This window comes from Physeter macrocephalus, chromosome 6 (genome assembly GCF_002837175.3).
Source record: "Physeter macrocephalus isolate SW-GA chromosome 6, ASM283717v5, whole genome shotgun sequence".
NCBI classification, from domain to species: domain Eukaryota; kingdom Metazoa; phylum Chordata; class Mammalia; order Artiodactyla; family Physeteridae; genus Physeter; species Physeter macrocephalus.
This window is the reverse complement of record NC_041219.1, coordinates 29,043,633-29,062,564: the sequence shown is the minus strand read 5'-3', so window position 1 is coordinate 29,062,564 and position 18,932 is coordinate 29,043,633. Positions and strand designations below refer to the sequence as shown.

The window sequence follows — 18,932 nt, the reverse complement described above, 5'->3', positions numbered from 1 at the left end:
TGACCTTCCCCTGATTACAACATGAACCCAATCATTCATTTGATCCAGTCCTATACTATGAGTATGTTACAGAAAAATTTCACTGAAATGACTGGACCCTACATTTCACTAAGGAGGAGTATCAAAGTAGAAGATCAACAAATATAAACTATGGATTCTACATTTTTATTATTCAACTGGGGCCAAAAAACTTGTTCTATGCTATAGAAAAATATCCAAACCTAATCTGATTTATTCAGAAAAACAGCAATATTTTTCTCATCAACTGTATGTAATAATACTTCTCTGCTTTTGTCCTATCTTTCTAAGTTTTCTGTTGACATCAGGTAAAGTAAAAACTATAAATGGCTCCCCCAAATTACAGTACTTACAAATCACTGTTTGTCTGCTACATTTGTACCTTTAAAGCATCGTTTAGGCTGCATGTCTCAATTTTGCTGCTGCTTTTTAGCTAGGACACAAGCCAACAACCACAGTGGCACAAGATTGAAGCTTGCTAATCATGGGGACATTTCCTTACATAGCTTCTAAACTTACTCATTCAGTAATGCTTTCAGATGGAGCTGCAAGCTGCGTACTGCTGTGTGAACATTATTCAGTTCTCTTGACTTCTGCTGAGTTTTGGATAAACGCTGGGGTACTGACTGGTGCTGAGTTTCAAAGTACCGATAGAACTCATAGCTGCGCTTAAGCTCTTCCAAACAGGCAGAATGAGCATGAGGTAGACCTTGAGTCACATCAGATAAAATATGATGAGGCAAAAGTGCTGGAGTAAGTAAGGGCCCAGGAGGTGAATTAGCCGTAGAAAGTAACAGGGCTAATCGCCTGAAGAACTCTGAACTCTGTGCCACCCAGAGTTGGAACAAAACCTAAAAAAAAAAACAACCAAGAAAAAAGGACTAGATCAATACAAAATATTGGTCAACATTCAAAACAACAAAACAAACTACAGATTTGTTTATCTTAACTTCTGGTTTAAACTTTTTACTTTATTCTAAGTAATGAATATAGCTGAGTTTGAACTAACTCTAAGAGTAGCCAAGAATGTTATGTCAAATTATATAGTCATGGCACATGGGAACTTCTGATCATAATATAGCAGCTAATACCCATATATAATTTAGTACAGTTCTGTCCTAAAAGAGAAATGCTGATGGAATGAGACATAGCTAATTAGAAATGAATGTTCTTTGATGAATTATTTTAAAAATGTACACAAAGGAGAAAAGGAGACAGCAGGAATGATGGACCTACGTAAGTCCAAAGAAACAACTCATTGATGGAGCCAGAGTTTGGGCTTCAAACTATACCATTATTTTGGCCTAGGAAATAGATAAGAAAAAACAAAAAAATCAGTCCCAGAGTGATCATACTCAGGGATGTCTGGCATGAGAAACTACACCACACATTCTCAAAAGACACACGCTGAGTCTGGCAGCAAAGGATTCCTCCAGATAGTACTATTCAAGAGGACAATATCAAACAAACAAATACAATCTAGTCTGAACAGGAGTTAGCAGACAATAAAAAGAGGATAATTTACCACTCTGGATAATTTAGATTCCACTTTTTTATAACCATGAAAATGGACATTATTTAAACTGTTTTATTAAATGAACTTTAAAATTGTGCAAATAATGAATTAAGATAATTTAATGTAAACCTATTTTACTATTAACTCATTTTTTTTTAATGAGCAAGGCCAAAATTCTAAATCACTGAAGATACACTATCTAGGGATTCTTAAATATAAATACAAGGTATCTCACAAGTCTTATTTAACCATTGAATTTTGTTACTAAAATGATTTTCTTTATCCTTTATTTTTTCATTCACCAAATATTTCTTGAGCGCCTATGATGTGCCAGGCAGTACTCTAGGTGCTGATAATACAGCAGAGAACAAAAGTGAAAAATATCCCTGCCCTGATGAAGCTTATATTCAAGTAGGGGGAGTAATAGATATTAACAAGTAAAATAAGCTTCTTGTCTGATGGGGTATGGGGAAAATACAGCAGAGAAGGGGAACAGCAAATGTGTGTTTGTGTGTGTATATGTGAGGGGAAGAAGAGGGAGAGAGAAGCAAAGGGAAGGAAGGGTGGCTAGGAGGGTCTCTAAATTCATCTGAAGGAACTGCGCCACCATGAGGAAAGAGTTCCAGGGATTAGAAGGTTCAAGTGCAAAGTCCTGTAGTAGGAGTATACTTGGCACATCTGAGGAACAGCTAGGTCCATGCCGCTAGGATATAGTAAGCAAGGGGGAGCACTGTAAGTGATGAAGTTACTGAAGTAACTCTGGTTTTTACTCTAAGAGAAATGGGGAGCCACTGAAGGATTCTAAGCAAAAGAGTAATATTATCTGAGTTAAGCTTTAACAAGATCATTCTGTGTTGAGAGATCATAGGGAGGTGAGCACAAGTGAAGACAGTTAGGAGGTTACTGCAATAATCCAGGTGGGAGTTAACATGGTAGCTCATACCATAGTGGTTCGTGGTAAGAGGTAAGCAGCGGTGAGACAACTGACAGAATCTCTTGACAGACTGTTTATGAGTAAAGGTGTTAACAAGGATGATTCCAGAGTTTCAGACCACAGCAATTAAAAAATCAAGTTGGCATAGCTTACTGCCATTTTAAAAAAGACAAATTTATTATCTAATCACTGCCATATTATACAATTAAACCAAAACTCAGAAATACACATTTTTTCCTGTTTGTTCTTTGAATAAGGGAAGCCGCTCTGGAGGAGGGGATAACCATAGTTTATGTGCAATTAGGAAATTTTGATTTAAAGCATTTTCAGGGAATTCCCTGACAGTCCAGTAGTTAGGACTCGGTGCTTTCACTGCTATGCCCCGGGTTCGATCCCTGGTCGGGGAACTAAGATCCTGCAAGATGTGCAGCAAGGAAAAAAAAAAAAAGTATTTTCAAAATGCAGATTTGTTTTTTAAAGCAGGAAATACACTCTTTATAATAATAATAATTTTATTAAAAAACTAGTTAAAGTTTTAAACTAAGAAAAAAAGAGGGATAAGGACTCTGTACTAGATATTTCACATGTCTCCCCTCAGGATGCAATTAGGAAGTTTCTTTCCTTTTCAAAGATGCAGCACTTAAGGGGCTTCCCTGGTGGCGCAGTGGTTGCGCGTCCGCCTGCCGATGCAGGGGAACCGGGTTCGCGCCCCGGCCTGGGAGGATCCCACATGCCGCGGAGCGGCTGGGCCCGTGAGCCATGGCCGCTGAGCCTGCGCGTCCGGAGCCTGCGCGTCCGGAGCCTGTGCTCCGCAACGGGAGAGGCCACAGCAGCGGGAGGCCCGCATACCACAAAAAAAAAAAAAAAAAAGATGCAGCACTTGCAATTCCTAAGTTCTCCTGAGGGAAGATATGTGAACAATTAAAAAAAAAAAAACAACCCCTGGCTTCCCTGGTGGCGCAGTGGTTGAGAGTCCACCTGCCGATGCAGGGGACACGGGTTCGTGTCCCGGTCCGGGAGGATCCCACATGCCGTGGAGCGGCTGGGCCCGTGAGCCATGGCCGCTGAGCCTGTGCGTCCGGAGCCTGTGCTCCGCAACGGGAGAGGCCACAGCAGTGAGAGGCCCGCGTACCGCCAAAAAAAAAAAAAAAAACCCAAAATGTATTTTCTTTAGAGGACACAATGAAAATTACAAAGGAAAACAAGAGGCCCCGATTTATTTGTAAATCATCTTTCACTACATTTTAAAAAAAGCTTTAGTTAGTGTTGCTCTTTTGAGAAAGAATTTTAAAATTTAACTTACAAAATCCATTTAAAAATTCTTTATCTGGATATAATGCCAACTGTACAAGTGGCACTACACAGGTTTTGAACATTACAGGGATTTTCAGCAGTTTATAAACTCTGTAAATCTCAAGCTAGGCTTCTTTTGGAGTCCGATATTCCTGGTAACAATGCAACACAATCATCAGGTTTAGTTATAGATTAGTTATATGTCAAAATAAAGCAGAATTAAAATACTAAAGTTTGTCTGACTTGTAAAATAATATGGGTGAGCAAAAAGGATCCAGCTACAACCAGTACCATTGGTGGTGGAGTAGAGAAATAACAAGCGAACAAGTCCCACAGTTTAGAGTAGGTCCTGTCAGCTGCAATTTAAAAAATCAGCTAACATTTATTAATCACTTACTCTCTCCCAGGTAGTGGACTGGCAAATATTTAATCCTTTAGTGATCAGCATTATGGTTATCTCATTTTATGAACGCAGAAACAATGACTTGCTCAAGTCCACATTAGCAGTCAGGTGAGAGTCAAACCTAGAAAGTCTGACTCCAGGAGGCCCACTGTTTCTTTTTGCTGCCTGTACTTTGGCCGAAATATAATCCAGGATTTAACAAGCTTTTTAAAAAGCATAAAGAAATAGGGAAATCACTGAGACATCTTGATGAGTAAACAAAAAAATAAGTTAAAAGGGAAATTAAGAAATATGACCATAATTCTTTCTCCAAATCCTTCTTAAAGAGTAACAGCTATTACCATTTTGGGTTGACCATTATACAACAAGCCCTGTTGTAGGTATTTTGTATGTTTTCTCATTTAATCTAACACCTTGTAGGGCAGGTATGGTAACCCCTTTTTACAGATTAGGTAAGTTCAAAGAACAACTCACTCAAGGTCAAATGACTAGTCAGTGTCAGGGCTAAAATATAAACCCATGTCTGCTCAATTCCAAAGTCCCTGCTTTTTCATCATTAAGAATCTCCCAAATTGTTCTTTGAAAATAACTTTATTTCCATCATAGAGTAAAGCACGGTCATGGTATTGAATTTGGAAGTAAGTGGAATTACCTATAGTGCAACCACACTAAAGAGTAGCTATTGGTATATTAGTATTTTCTCATGGTCTTTTTCTAAACACAGAGTTACTAAATATATATTTATGTATCCTGATTGTTTCACTGGTTTCTCCAAGATTTTACAAAATCTTCATAAGCAAGTTGTAGCTGGTATACAATGGTTCACCATGTTGGACTTACTGTAATTCATGCAACTATTCCTCTACTGCTGCACATTTAGGCTGTGTTCCATTTTTCACTATCATAAACAAAGCTAATAAGCAACCTGGTATATAAAGCTTTAATATATTTGAAATCATTTCCTTAAGAAAGATTTGCAGAATAGAATTACTGATTTAAAGCATATATCATTTTTAAGGCACTTTAAATGTCAAACTGCATTCTGAAACAAACTATAGGGAACTAAGGAAACCAGTAAGAAAACTATTGTAGCAGCCTCAGTAAGAATGATGGCAGCTGGGACTAGAATGGTGGGAAATGACATGAAAAAAAGTGAATGAGTTTAAAATGTATTTTGAAGGTGGAACCAACACAAAAATCCACTCATAACTTATACGTGAAGGGTAAAAAGAGGGATAGTGCCCAGGTTTCTAACTTAATAAGTTGAATGATGCCATTTATTAAGATGGGTTAGAATGAGGTTAAAAATAAATCAAGGCAAATTTCAAGTAACTGGAAAGAAAAACAAGAGAACTAGAACTTTTATGTGGATCTGAAAATTTTAAAGATGTAAAAGTTTATACGGTTTCAAAACAAAATCAATCTTGAAAAATATGCTGTTAACTACACTTGCACTGATTTCCAAGGTATCAAGTGAAGTTTAAAGGCTAGAAATAAAAAAATATCTAAGTGGAGTCTGCTAAATACTGAAAAGGAATTTAAAGACATTTGGCTTGACTTTTTAAAAATACTACTGGAATCTTACAATGCATACAGTTAGTTTTTGTAAGATGCTTTAACTTATGTTTATTCATGTTATTTTTTCTACTACTAACTCTAAAGCAGTTCATTAAATGAATGTACCATAAATCTCATTACCAATCTCAAATCACTGAACTTTTAACTCATTTCGAAGATTTGCTGCTGTAGTAATATTATGAACATATATCTTTGATTACTTCCTGAGATGAATCTGTGAGCTTAAAATTGCTGGTGTAAAGGGTACATACCTTTGTGAAGACTGATATTCACAGCTAAAGTGAAGCAGTTTATACTTTGACCACTGGTGTGAGGTCTCTCAGAATTTTCACTGACAATGAGTATTATCAACTTTCAATATCCTGGGCAAAATACTAGTAAGGCTGAAAATTTTTATCACATTTATTGGCCATTTCTGGTTTTTGTGAACTGGCAATTCATACACCTGACCTATCTTCAATAGGTTCCACATACCTTAGTGCTCTTTATATAGAAAGAATTCAAGCCCTTTGTTTATAAATCACTGCAATTTTTTTCCTGAGCTTATTTACATTTAAAGTATACAGCATTTGGGGCTTCCCTGGTGGTGCAGTGGTTAAGAATCCATCTGCCAATGCAGGGGACACGGGTTTGAGCCCTGGTCCGGGAAGATCCAACATGCCGTGGAGCAACAAAGCCCGTGCACCACAATTACTGAGCCTGTGCTCTAGAGCCCGCAAGCCACAGCTACTGAGCCCATGTCCTGCAACTACTGAAGCCCGCGCGCCTACAGCCCGTGCTCAGCAACAAGAGAAGCCACTGCAATGAGAAATGAGAAGCCTGCGCACCACAACGAAGAGCAGCCCCCCCTTGCCACAACTAGAGAAGGCATGCACGCAGCACTGAAGACCCAATGCAGCCATAAATAAATAAGTAAACAAACAAAACAAAACAAAAAAAGAATCCATCTGCCAATGCAGAGAACACCGGTTCGAGCCCTGGTCCGGGAAGATCCCACATGCCTCAGAGCAACGAAGCCCGTGCGCCACAACTACTGAGCCTGCGCTCTAGAGTCCACGAGCCACAACTACTGAGCCTGCAAGGCTAGAGCCCGTGTTCCACAACAGGAGAAGCCACCACAGTGAGAAGCCCGCGCACCGCAACGAAGAGTAGCCCCCACTTGCCGCAACTAGAGAAAGCCCACGTGCAGCAAAGAAGACCCAACGCGGCCAAAAATAAATAAATAAAATTAAAAAAATAAAAAAATATATATACAGCATTTAAAGTTTAGAAGTTTAATTCTTATGTAGTCAAATATGTCCTTTTATGTGGTTTTTAATATATGAAAAAATTCTTGTTCTAAATAAGAATTTTGGAGATTTTCCAAGGAAAGATGCAGATCTTGCATGTTCTTTACCCATGTTTGTTGAAATAAATGGCTAGTAAATAAAATCACTCATATATTGGGTTCCTACTAAACTCATTTATCTTCAAACTCTAATTTAATACAAGAAATGCCTATAGTAAGAATTTAAAGTATTTCAATATCAGAACATAAGGATCTCCTCTATTCATTCATTGACTCATTTATTTATGGCTGCACTGCGCAGCATGTGGTTATCTTGGTTCCCTGACTGGGGATGGAACCTGTGCCCCCTGCAGTGGAAGCACAGAGTCCTAACCACTGGACCGCCAGGGAATTCCCACTCTTCATCCAATCTTTACAGTACTGTCCCTCTTTAAAGGCAGTTTCAAAAACATCAGTAAGGCTATTATGGTAATGGTATCCAGCAAACAACAAAAGAAACAGGTGCACCATTTATGTTCAGAAAGCACAGGCACAATCCAAATGCATCTATCTTTTCTTCGGCCCTTCCCATCCATGAATGGATTACCTTCAATGCAGGCAGGCTGAAGCCAGCTGTAAGGTTATGTGCTTCCTCTTCTGAAATCTGCTCTTCACTAAGTCCAAGGCCCAGCTCCTTAAAAGGCACCACACAGATGTAGTTGGTTACATTGTCACTCTCAGAGTTCAGGGGGTAGGTTAAATTAGGTTAAGGCAATCAACAAAGCCTTTTCATTAAAGCATAAAGAGTACAATAAAACTGTCCAAAATTACCTTTACTTATCTTTGTTCTGAACTTTGAGGAGATTTACATCAGTTTTTTAAAAAAGAAACTAATCTTAAAATCTAATATATTCATATACCTCAAATCTTACAGGATACTTGTGAATAAAATGTCTTTATAGCTGGAGAATTAAAAGTTCAACTCTTCACAGGCGCTAAAGTGCTAATTTAGTTATTTTTCGCATCTACCTTTTGAAACTGTATTATGTATTTTATTGTATCATGGCTCAGGCCCTCACCACCCTACAGCACATACTTCCTCTTTTCCTCCAAATCTGCACACTGCAGGACATCATTACCTGATGGTTACCTGAAAACATAAACTACTGATGTAAGTAACACTAAGCCTGTTCCATCTGGGTTGTTGACCTAGACTGCTGCTCTGTTTCTGCCTTCTTCTTCCTCATGCACATCTATCAACATTACTATGTGATTTCCTCCTCTTTCATTGTTTTTGTAAAGAATTATATCCATACAATTCTTGATATTTGAACTCTTCATGCATTTATAACATATCCCTATTTTGTCGTATTATAATAATCTTTTGATATAGTACTAGGCGGAATCTATAAATATTCTATTTGTGAGATTGGTTTTTATTTGGAACTGAGATTATAGTATCTGCATAAATAAAATGATGTACTGTAGCATTCTATCTAACCTTTTCCATGGTCTGAAATAGTTTTTTTTTTAAACTACAAAACCATCTGGACCAGGGAGTTAAACATTTTTTCATTCACTTAGTTTTTGAATAAGTAAATATTCACAGGATTAAAAATTTATAAGGTATTAAGGGGTATAATAAAAATTGCTTCCTACCTCTATCCCTTAGCCACCTAGTTCACCTACCCAAAGGCAAAGGCAATCACTGTTACCAGTATCTGGTGTATACGTCAAGATATTTTATGGTTATGTACATACATAAAAGGAAATCCAAATATAAATGTGTGTGTATGTGGGGATATATATATGTGTATATACACATGTACACACACTCTTATTTATCCCCTCATATATACAATCCCATCTATGCACAACTGAAAGGGTAGTATAAATACTGCTATGTGCACTTCGCTTTTTTTTTTTTCATTTAACAACATAATTTGGAGATCATTCCACAATAGTGCATCAAGACCTTTTATCACTTTTTTACAGCTGCACATTTTCCATTGCTTACATATATAACCAGGTGCTTTCTTTTTTTTAATGGAATTCTTTTTATTAATCTCCAGTTTCTGAATTCTTCCTAGGTCAGTTTTAGAGATTTGTGTTTTGATATGAAATGATTCATTTCTTCCTACATTTCAAAGTTGTGGCCACAAAGTTACACATACTATCCCCTTATAATAATTTTAATTTCTTGGTCTGTTCTCATTACTAATCTTGTATATTTCTATTCTTTTTACTTTGATCAGGCACACGAGGGTTTATATAACTTACTGATCTTTCCAAAGAACTAGATGGTGGATACTTTTTTAATTCCTTAAGGTTTCTTATATGGAGAATATGATCCGGCCCCTGCCTACCTCTGAATCTCATCTCATACTCCGACTCCCAACTTACTGTGCTGCAGTCTTTGAGTATGATGGTCCTTTTTCTATATTCCAATCATACTAAATTCACTCCTGCCACAAGATCTTTATACTCGCTGGTCCATCTGACTGGAACTCCATCACAAATCTAAGTTTAAATTGCAGGCCTTCCCCTATCATCCAATCAAAAACAGCAACCCACCAATCATTGTCTAGCCTATTCCCCTGGGGCTTTTCCCCTTTATAGCAAATATCTGAAAATATTCTGTTCAGTTTTTATTAATTATATCATCCACTAGAAGGCAAACTCCATAAGAACAAGGATCTTGTCTATCTTGTTCACTGCTAGGTTCCCAGTATCTAGATAAGTGACTGGCTCAGGGAATTCATACCATCTGCAATCTTTGTTAGGGCCTTCTCAGCCCACCTCACTCCCAATCCCTCACTAAACTATAGGCTCCCCGAGGCAGGGACCATGTCTATTATGTGGACCACTGTATATCTAGTGACTAGCAAACTGCTTGGCATAATATTCACTGAATGAATAACTACTTGCAGTTAACATCCCACACTGTCATATCTCTATTTCCTTCTATATCTTTTCTTCCTTCTACTTGCAATGCACACTTTTATCCTCAAGGTCAACTCCTACTCATTCCTTGAGGGTCAACTCAGGTGTCGCTTCCTTGAAAGCCTTCTGTGTCTTCACAGAAGTCACAGGTCAAGTACATTGTCCTGCTATGCTGGAAGGCACCCTGGGCACTTATACTGTATTATGAATATCTACTGACTACACTCAAAAGTCTTTAAAAGTAGGTAGTACAGGTTTTTGCTCTGTCTTCCTAGCACATTGCAGGCAGGTATTTAGGCAGTAAACAAATTGAATAGACAAGTTCTTGACTAAAATGAAAGTGCTTTCTCCCAATTTCCAAAGAGGTAATACAGTACAGTATGTGTATGTATGTATGTGTGTATGTGTGTGTGTGTGTGTATCTAGACATAGTAAATCTATACATATATAGAAAAGGTTTAAAGTCCTAAGTCCTACAGTCAAGACACAATTTCACCTCTTACTAATTGTGTGACACTGGGTAAATCCCATATAAAGTAGAGATTTTATTTAGTTTTCTCATAAAGTGGAGATAAGAAAATCTAGATGGAAAGGTTTGTATAAGGATATAATGAGAGAACATAAAGCACTCTGTAAACTTTTAAGCATTATATTTATCAATGTTACAGTACTCAGCATACTGAAGGTACAAAGTAGTTTTTGCATCCCATTTACTCATAACTTACCTAACTAAATTTTAACTAAAATTAAGATCTTATACACTTTTATTTTCTAACAGACCTAATTTCCTGATTTAGTAAATTTAAGAGACAGACTTATCGTCATGCAGTCTTTAAGTGCTTGTTATATACCAGACAGTGCCTAAGCACTTTATATGCACCAATTCATTTGGTCTAACAAAAGCAGTCAGGAAGCTTTTGTTATTATTGTCAGTTTACCAATAAATAAATCAAGGTACAGAGAGTGAAGAAACTTGCTTACGTCACCTACATAGTAACTGATTCACCCAAAATTTAGACAGCCAATCTGACCCTAGAGCCTCTGTTTCTTGAAAGGGGAAGGATTTCCTGTTGCCGGTTTATTTCCACGTCATGACGCAAATTTGTCATGTTCAGTAATTTGAAAAAATGTCTGACCTAGAGAAGCCAGGTTCTTTGGACCAGTGAAGGGAGGGACTTCAAGTGTTTTCCTTGTTAAAAATGAGCCACATGAGAGCAGAACTTTCTTCCTGTCTATTATTGTCATTCCCCTAGTTTTAAAATAGAAGTGATGATGGAAATCAGCTTCAAAATAGGCAATTTCAGTTTACAGTTAACTTTTATAGGATGCAGCTATGATATCTATATTCAGGACTCTGAAAACATTGCTTATTCTTACATATAGACAGAAAAGGATATTTTTTCAGCATATATAGGGTAGCTAGCCTTGCTGCTTGAAAGTTGGCTCTCACAGTTCTGTAGACAGCTTTCCGAAGACCGATGAGATGCTGACTGGGATGCTGTCCAGCTTTATTAAATGGGCAAGCAGCACTGACCCTGTCAAGCAAACTTGAAAAGTAAAATGTGATACAACTGTACAGGTGTCCTAAAGTTTTTGTTTTCTAAATCCACAATTCTATTAAACTTAGGAAAAAAAATTCCTTTTTCCTGATTTTCATTAGAAAATGCTTATAAATATCCCAACTCAGGTCTCATAAATAGATATTTCCCCGACACATATATAGCCACCAGAAAAAAGACAAATGAAAAATTAAAATCTCAAAGAATAAAGGCTTCCTCTGATATGGGGAAACAACAAATTTTAAATGAAATATAGTAGAACTGTAGGAATATTTATGTAAGAAACTGTAACTTTTTGATATAGACACTCTATCTGCCAGAATATACTAAAGTGGTACTACTTTACATTTAGTTTTCAAAACCTATGTCTACAGTAAGTATGAAAGCCTTAATTATAAACACTTTCACATTCTTAATATGCATTTACATATGTTCATCAATCATATTTTTGGTCATTTGTACAGAACAATCAAATACTGTATAGAAATACATTCTGTACATTCATAAAAGTAGGGTAAAATGACTTACCCACCTGCAGCCACTGGCACTTACCTACTCAAAATGAAGTAGGGGACGCAGAAAGATAACAGGACCAGTGGCCAACAGGGGAATGCAAGTAGAAAGGCAAAGTAAGGGTTACTACGTAGTAGCATAGCTACTCTCAAAACTGTTCAAGAGGAGGCACATTTCATAAGCACTTTTCCACAGATAAATGGGGAGTATCTATTTGCAACAACACCATGTAACGTATTATGCTTTTATAAATGAAACTATGAGTGATTTCGTATTACATAGTTTCCAGACAGTAAGTTTTTCACCTAACTAGTAACCTCTCCTAATAGTAAAACAAAGTATTTGGAATTTATAAATTTCTTACACTATAACCACAAATTTGTAAAATAAGACATCTAACTCAAAACTTAAAAAAATGTTAAACCGGGCTTCCCTGGTGGCGCAGTGGTTGCGCGTCCGCCTGCCGATGTAGGGGAACCGGGTTCGCACCCCGGTCTGGGAGGATCCCACATGCCGCGGAGCGGCTGGGCCCGTGAGCCATGGCCGCTGAGCCTGCGCGTCCGGAGCCTGTGCTCCGCAACGGGAGAGGCCAAAAAAAAAAAAAAAGTTAAACCAAACTAAACATATTCAGGCATTAAAAATCTATAAAAAACAGGACAGTGACGGATAGGCTTATTTTAAAACAAAGAAATGAGGCAAAGAAGGGTTAAATTATTTGCTAGAGAGGAAAAGTTGAGGCAGAATAAAACAGCACTAATATTTTCAATATATGGACACTATCGTTTGTGTTCCATTTTACTAACTCAGTCTTAAAAATGAAAATATTTCTAAAAAATTATGATTCAAAATTTATTATTCCTCATAATTTTTTCAATCCATTTTCCAGTTAGATGGAGACAAGTGAAGTACAATTGTTCCGAAAATTTTTCTGTCTGTCTGCATTTGAATAGATAGAAGTCATAATCCAGAGGGAAATCATGCCTAACGGGCCCATTTTAGCTCTTCATGCCAATTCTATACATATGGGTAAAAGTGGGACAATGACAAAAGGCACAGAATCCTCTATACAGGCCTAAGCATTAACTGCACACAGAGCCACTTTGCTTAACCTGTCAGTCCTCTTGTTGTGCAAGTCCAGAATGAAAAGGAGCTATATTACTTACTTAGTACAATTTTTAACTTTTAAAATTTGACACTCAATATTTGCTACGCTCTATCGACAAGAAGTGGACTTTCACTACAATGGAAGGACCAAAATTAACAAACACTAAGGACTGTCACATTTTGAATTAAGCAGAAAGTTATAAAATCTCTCTCATGTCTCAGGAGTTTAAAACACTGTTCCAGAACACAGCAGAGTGAGGAATGAGAGGATTACAGGAGACTCTTCTACTTTCCTGTTTCATGATATTCCAGATACAGCTTTTATGTCAAGATTGTTTAGGTACTACTCTAGAGTTAGCAGAGTGGAGGATGCAATGACTACCCAAGGTTCTTCTGCCCGCCTCTTTTCATGACTTTCCAGATACAACTAATTAAGAGCAACAATTATTCTCTGCCATATACTTACTTTCTCCCACCTATAGGTTGCAGATGTTATATGAGTTATATAAATTATTAAATATACTATACTACAACTGTCATCTGTAAGTGCTTAGCTGGCAGCCTAGTGTACGGGAAACAAGCTTTAGAGGCAGATGGAATGAACTTGAACATTTGCTCTACCGCTTATAATTGTATGCCTTTAGTTGTATGCAAAATTGTCTGGCATAGAATATGGAACATAATTGGTGTTTTCCCTTTAATAATAGAATAAATAGCCTATCCATCCGGTAGCTTAATACACTCACAGCTAGACTGCTGAATATTTAATTTCCCGTATTAAATATCAGTGAGAGTATCTGAGAGTATCAGTGCCAAAATATCTACTAATATTAACCTAAAGAATATTATTAATACATGACAAGATTTTTCAAAATGAATTCTTGTCAGATACATCTATCACGTAAACTGAGTAAAGAGCATCTGACGATGAGTAAAGAGAACAAGTATTTATTGGGTAACTACTGCATGCGAGGATCAAGGCTCTCTCTCTGTATCATCTTATGTACTCACATGGTAACACAGAAATAATCATGATTCTCAAAGCACTTTGGTTTCTTAAAGTAGAAAAAAGAATCAAACCACTTATTAAATCTAATATATAATGTATTTATTCCTTCACTTAGCAGTTAATAGACTTTAATAAGTGCTAAAGAGAAACCTAGTTTTTGCTGTAAATGCAAAACAAAAACGAAAATAGGTAATAAACATTCTAATTTAACTTTGTAGTAGAAAAGAATTATTTAAAAACTAAAATGAAAAATGAACTCACAGTGTAAATCCTCTGGAAATGACTTCAGTTTCTTGAATGAGACGTAAAGCTTTTCTCACGAGGTTAGTAAAACCTCGGCTATTTGTTGCTATATCTTCCAAATAGACATTGTATTTTTTTAGGGTTATTTGTAGTTTTGCTGTCCTCCATAATCTCAAAGCTCTTATGATCAGATAAACAAATAGAATCACTCCCCATAGCAGCCAGGAAGATACAATCCACCAAGTGGGAAGCATAATGAGCAAACTAATGAAGGCAAATAGCACTGAGACATCCCTAGAATAGAGAAGCCAAAAAAATGATATCCATCAGTACAGAGAAGATGAGTTAATTTAGTCAGCAATTCAGGTTTCCTAAAATAGATAAAATGCTAGCTTCTTTATAAAGTATGACTTTATAAAATATGACATTTTAAAAAGTAATATGAAACAGTTAAAAAATATCTAGCACCACTGTCTAGTTGCTAGACACCCACTGTCTAGAGCTAATCAGTTTAGGTAAAGGACATAAATAGGTATCTTCTGAAAAAACCTTTTATTTTTTTTTTTTTTAAGATATGTGCTCTTTAACCTAAAAACAAATTACAGATTTTAAAATCTTATTTTACAAATATAAAATTTAAAAAAACTTTAATTTTTACTAATTTTTTTTTTTTTTGGCGGTATGCGGGCCTCTCACTGTTGTGGCCTCTCCTATTGTGGAGCACAGGCTCCGGACGCGCAGGCTCAGCGGCCATGGCTCACGGGCCCAGCCACTCCGCGGCATCTTCCCAGACCGGGGCGCGAACCCGTGTCCCCTGCCTTGGCAGGCGGACTCTCAACCACTGCGCCACCCTGTCTAGAGCTAATCAGTTTAGGTAAAGGACATAAATAGGTATCTTCTGAAAAAACCTTTTTTTTTTTTTTTTTTTAAGATATGTGCTCTTTAACCTAAAAACAAATTACAGATTTTAAAATCTTATTTTACAAATATAAAATTTAAAAAAACTTTAATTTTTACTAATTTTTTTTTTTTTTTGGCGGTATGCGGGCCTCTCACTGTTGTGGCCTCTCCTATTGTGGAGCACAGGCTCCGGACGCGCAGGCTCAGCGGCCATGGCTCACGGGCCCAGCCACTCCGCGGCATCTTCCCAGACCGGGGCGCGAACCCGTGTCCCCTGCCTTGGCAGGCGGACTCTCAACCACTGCGCCACCAGGGAAGCCCCTTTACTAATTTTTAATACTAAAAACCTTTAATATTTGGAGATATCATGAAGTCTTTTCCCCTAAAATTTGACTTTAATTATGCAAAAACATATAATACCTCAAGAAAATATAAGCATTTTTCCAATTAGAAATAATATATACTTCATGAGTAACTGCTTTGAATAAAGACATCTTATTTTATTTTATCATTAATTTTATTTTTTATTTTATCATTAATTTTAAATAACCATCACCACAATCCTGGAATATACGTATTTATTGCAGACCATAATATGGACAAGCTTGGTACTTTTAAACTGCTTTAACTGAAGTCAAAATATGTATGAAATTTTAACTTAGGTCAATTACAAATCTACAGACTAACATATATCATTCAAGCAATGAAGGCTTAGATGAAAATGTGAAAATATAAGAAAGAGGTAAATATAGGGGAGCTGTATCTGAGGATATCCGAAAAACAACATCAACACTACTTGAAGACAGTTATATAGTCAAACTATAAAGAAAATGTAAGAATGCTTCTTAATAAATATTTCCCTGCCCTAATTTCCCTTGGAATCCTTTACTGTTAGATAATATTGATAATATCATAAAGCAAAATCTCATCATATACTTTTATGTATTTATAGCAAAGTCTATAACATATTTATAGGGCTCAGAATTGCTTAATGACATTTGAGGTCAAAGAAAACTTGAATATAAAGTTATAAAATTCTTAAAACCTATGCTTCCTTCTAGCAGCTCCTTAAGTTCTTATACTTTTAAAGGATAAGATGCTTTACTTCATCATGATACCTGAGTGACTGCATATTTGGAGAACACCATACTTTGCTATCTATTACAATATGAAGGATTTGTCAATGTGACAGGAAAGACAGATAAATGCAGAACACTGAGGCCAATGAGTGTAACTGCCCATATAACTTGAACAGTTCGAGCAATAATTTAGTTCATTTAATAAACTCATACTTTAATAGGAAGGGGATATTAACAGTTCTGTATATATAATCCATTTTTACTATACATATATATTTCTTTTTAACAGATTATGGCCTGAGACTTCTGCATTAGACCCAAATACTTTAAGTGGTTGACAAGTTTTAAGATAGTTTGAATTGTCTATTGTCTATGATCCCTTCTCACCCAACAAAGCAGGAATCAACTGTTTACCTCCATGTCCCATGTCCTATCCTTGGTGTCTCTACAATGTAATTATTACATAATCTATTAATGGTAAAGAAACATAAAGCACTGGCTAGGCCTTCATGTGCACGTGTGTATAGGTATACGGGTTAGAGAGATTTTTTTTTGGCATATGTTATACCTGCTTATTGGGTTGTTAAACACAGCACTAACTATACTGAGTTGAAAGTATATAATAATCAAACTGGATATTTTTTCCACCTTCACTTGAAATAGCATTTACTTTAGAAAGGGACTTTTTTTTTTTAACCTCTGGCATATCATTACATTAATTAAAATGCTAAAATGTTTATAATGCCTTTATAACAGAGAGCGTGATGATGGATTTCCTCTGGTAATACTCTGTATGTAAGCAACGGATAGATGTTTTCTGGACAGTACCAAATACTAGGGGTCGCCAGGGAGCAAAGTGTTGGAAGGTGTCCATTTTCCTGTTGTTGAGGTTGCCCTGCAGACAGGACACTGGGATCAAGTAGCTCAATCAGTTCCACATCCTCTTGTAACAGGACTTCCTGTTGCAGGATGGTATGTAGTGAGTTGAGTCGGAATCCAATATCCTTGACATTAAAAGACCGGAAGAGAGGTATTAATACATGCATAATTTTGTATTATATATTAAGCTCTTACCATGCTAATAAAATTAGAGGTGTTTATTTTCAGTACAGACTCCAAGAAGAAAAAACAATAGTCAGTCTATTTTCAGTATGATGGAGAGGGTTTTATTTTCATTATAAATGTGAAACAATAAAGACTGAGGTAGACATTATGGAGCCACATGTGAGTGAAATATATATTTTTAATAAACAGATGTGAAGTAATTACAGATTAATAAACCTGTTGAGTTAAGCCTAATTAATTAAATTGTTGGAAAACAACATGGAAAATATAATCCTGTAACAGAAGATGCTGTCCCTGGATGTTGAAACAATATAGTCAATATTTAAGAATTACATCAGCAGGATCAAGGCTTTCTAAAAATGGACATTTAGACTGTATTAAAAATACATCATTAAGGAATATAATACAAAATGACAAAAACATGTGCACAGCACTTTATAGTTTACAAAATGCTTTCACATATACCAGCTTATTTATTCCTCCCTCTTTTCCTTCTACCCACCTATCAAGGAATACATACCAGGCAACATGCTCGACATCAAAAGCATAAAAAAATGAACAAGACATACAAGACTTTACTCTTAGAGAGTTCATAGTCTAACGCAGAGGACTGAAAAGTAAGTGCAAAGAAATGCGATGAGGTATAACTAGGTTATTATGAAAATGGCATAGAAGGAACAAAACCTGCAACAAAGAGAAGATAAAAGAGGTGATGCCTAAACTGAATCTTAAAGGATGAATCAGATGAAAGAGTTGGAAGAATGGGACGAGACAGAATGAAAGCAAGTCTCTTCTAGTTTGGGGACCTGCAAGTCACCAATATTAGTTTTTGCAGAGTGTACCTGGTGGAGAGGTGAGAGATGAGGTAGCAATGTTAGAGCAATTCTCACAGTAACCCTGTGATGTACATTATCATCCTCCTGTCCATTCTATAGAGGAGAAAACTGACGCTCAAAGAAATTAAGTAACTTTCCAGGATTATGATTTCAAACCCTAAGTCTTTGGTAGTTGATTCTTCTTCCCTGAATATAGTCTTCTCTACCAGAAAATTTAGTTTTATGTTGTATTAAACTTAGGAATAGGGAGATACTATCGTATGATAAAAATAAAGAGAACTTTTAATGGACAAGACCCTTAGCAATTAAAGTAAAACCAGTTAGGTCTAGGGTTTGAGGGCAGTGGGTTTGCTCTTCTTAATCATTCCCATACCACAGATTCTAGCCCTAGCTAACCATGAGGACTTAAGCAGTGATCCATACACTACAGATCCATACACTATGCAGTGATCCATACACTAAGAGCACATATCCTCTTGATTATGGGCTATACATCACTTTTAGAGAAGGAGAAGAATATTTTTAATATTAGGCCTATTTGGATATATTTCTTTTAATTATCTAAAAAAAAAAAAAAACTCAGTGGAACGCTGATCTTCCTTTTAGCCTATATGGCTTTTTTACCATCTATTGATACACCCTGCACAAACCTCTGCAGCACTTTTTTGGTTC

General features: G+C 36.5%; 1 protein-coding gene across 6 annotated transcripts in view; it reads right to left on the bottom strand.

Annotated features, from left to right (window-relative positions):
* The window catches only part of VEZT (vezatin, adherens junctions transmembrane protein), an 83,798-nt gene that overhangs the window by 13,998 nt on the left and 50,868 nt on the right, over positions 1 to 18,932 (bottom strand). For 4 of the 6 annotated variants that reach the window (XM_055085252.1, XM_028490458.2, XM_055085251.1 and 1 more), the window contains 5 exons: positions 17,188 to 17,363; positions 14,399 to 14,674; positions 11,350 to 11,499; positions 7,617 to 7,764; positions 538 to 869 (listed from right to left, as the gene is read on the bottom strand). In XM_055085252.1, the coding sequence (XP_054941227.1) occupies positions 538 to 869; positions 7,617 to 7,764; positions 11,350 to 11,499; positions 14,399 to 14,674; positions 17,188 to 17,363 (1,082 nt within the window). The remainder of the gene's footprint in view (positions 1 to 537; positions 870 to 7,616; positions 7,765 to 11,349; positions 11,500 to 14,398; positions 14,675 to 17,187; positions 17,364 to 18,932) is intronic. The other 2 variants (XM_024127240.3, XM_024127246.3) reach the window with 1 other exon arrangement.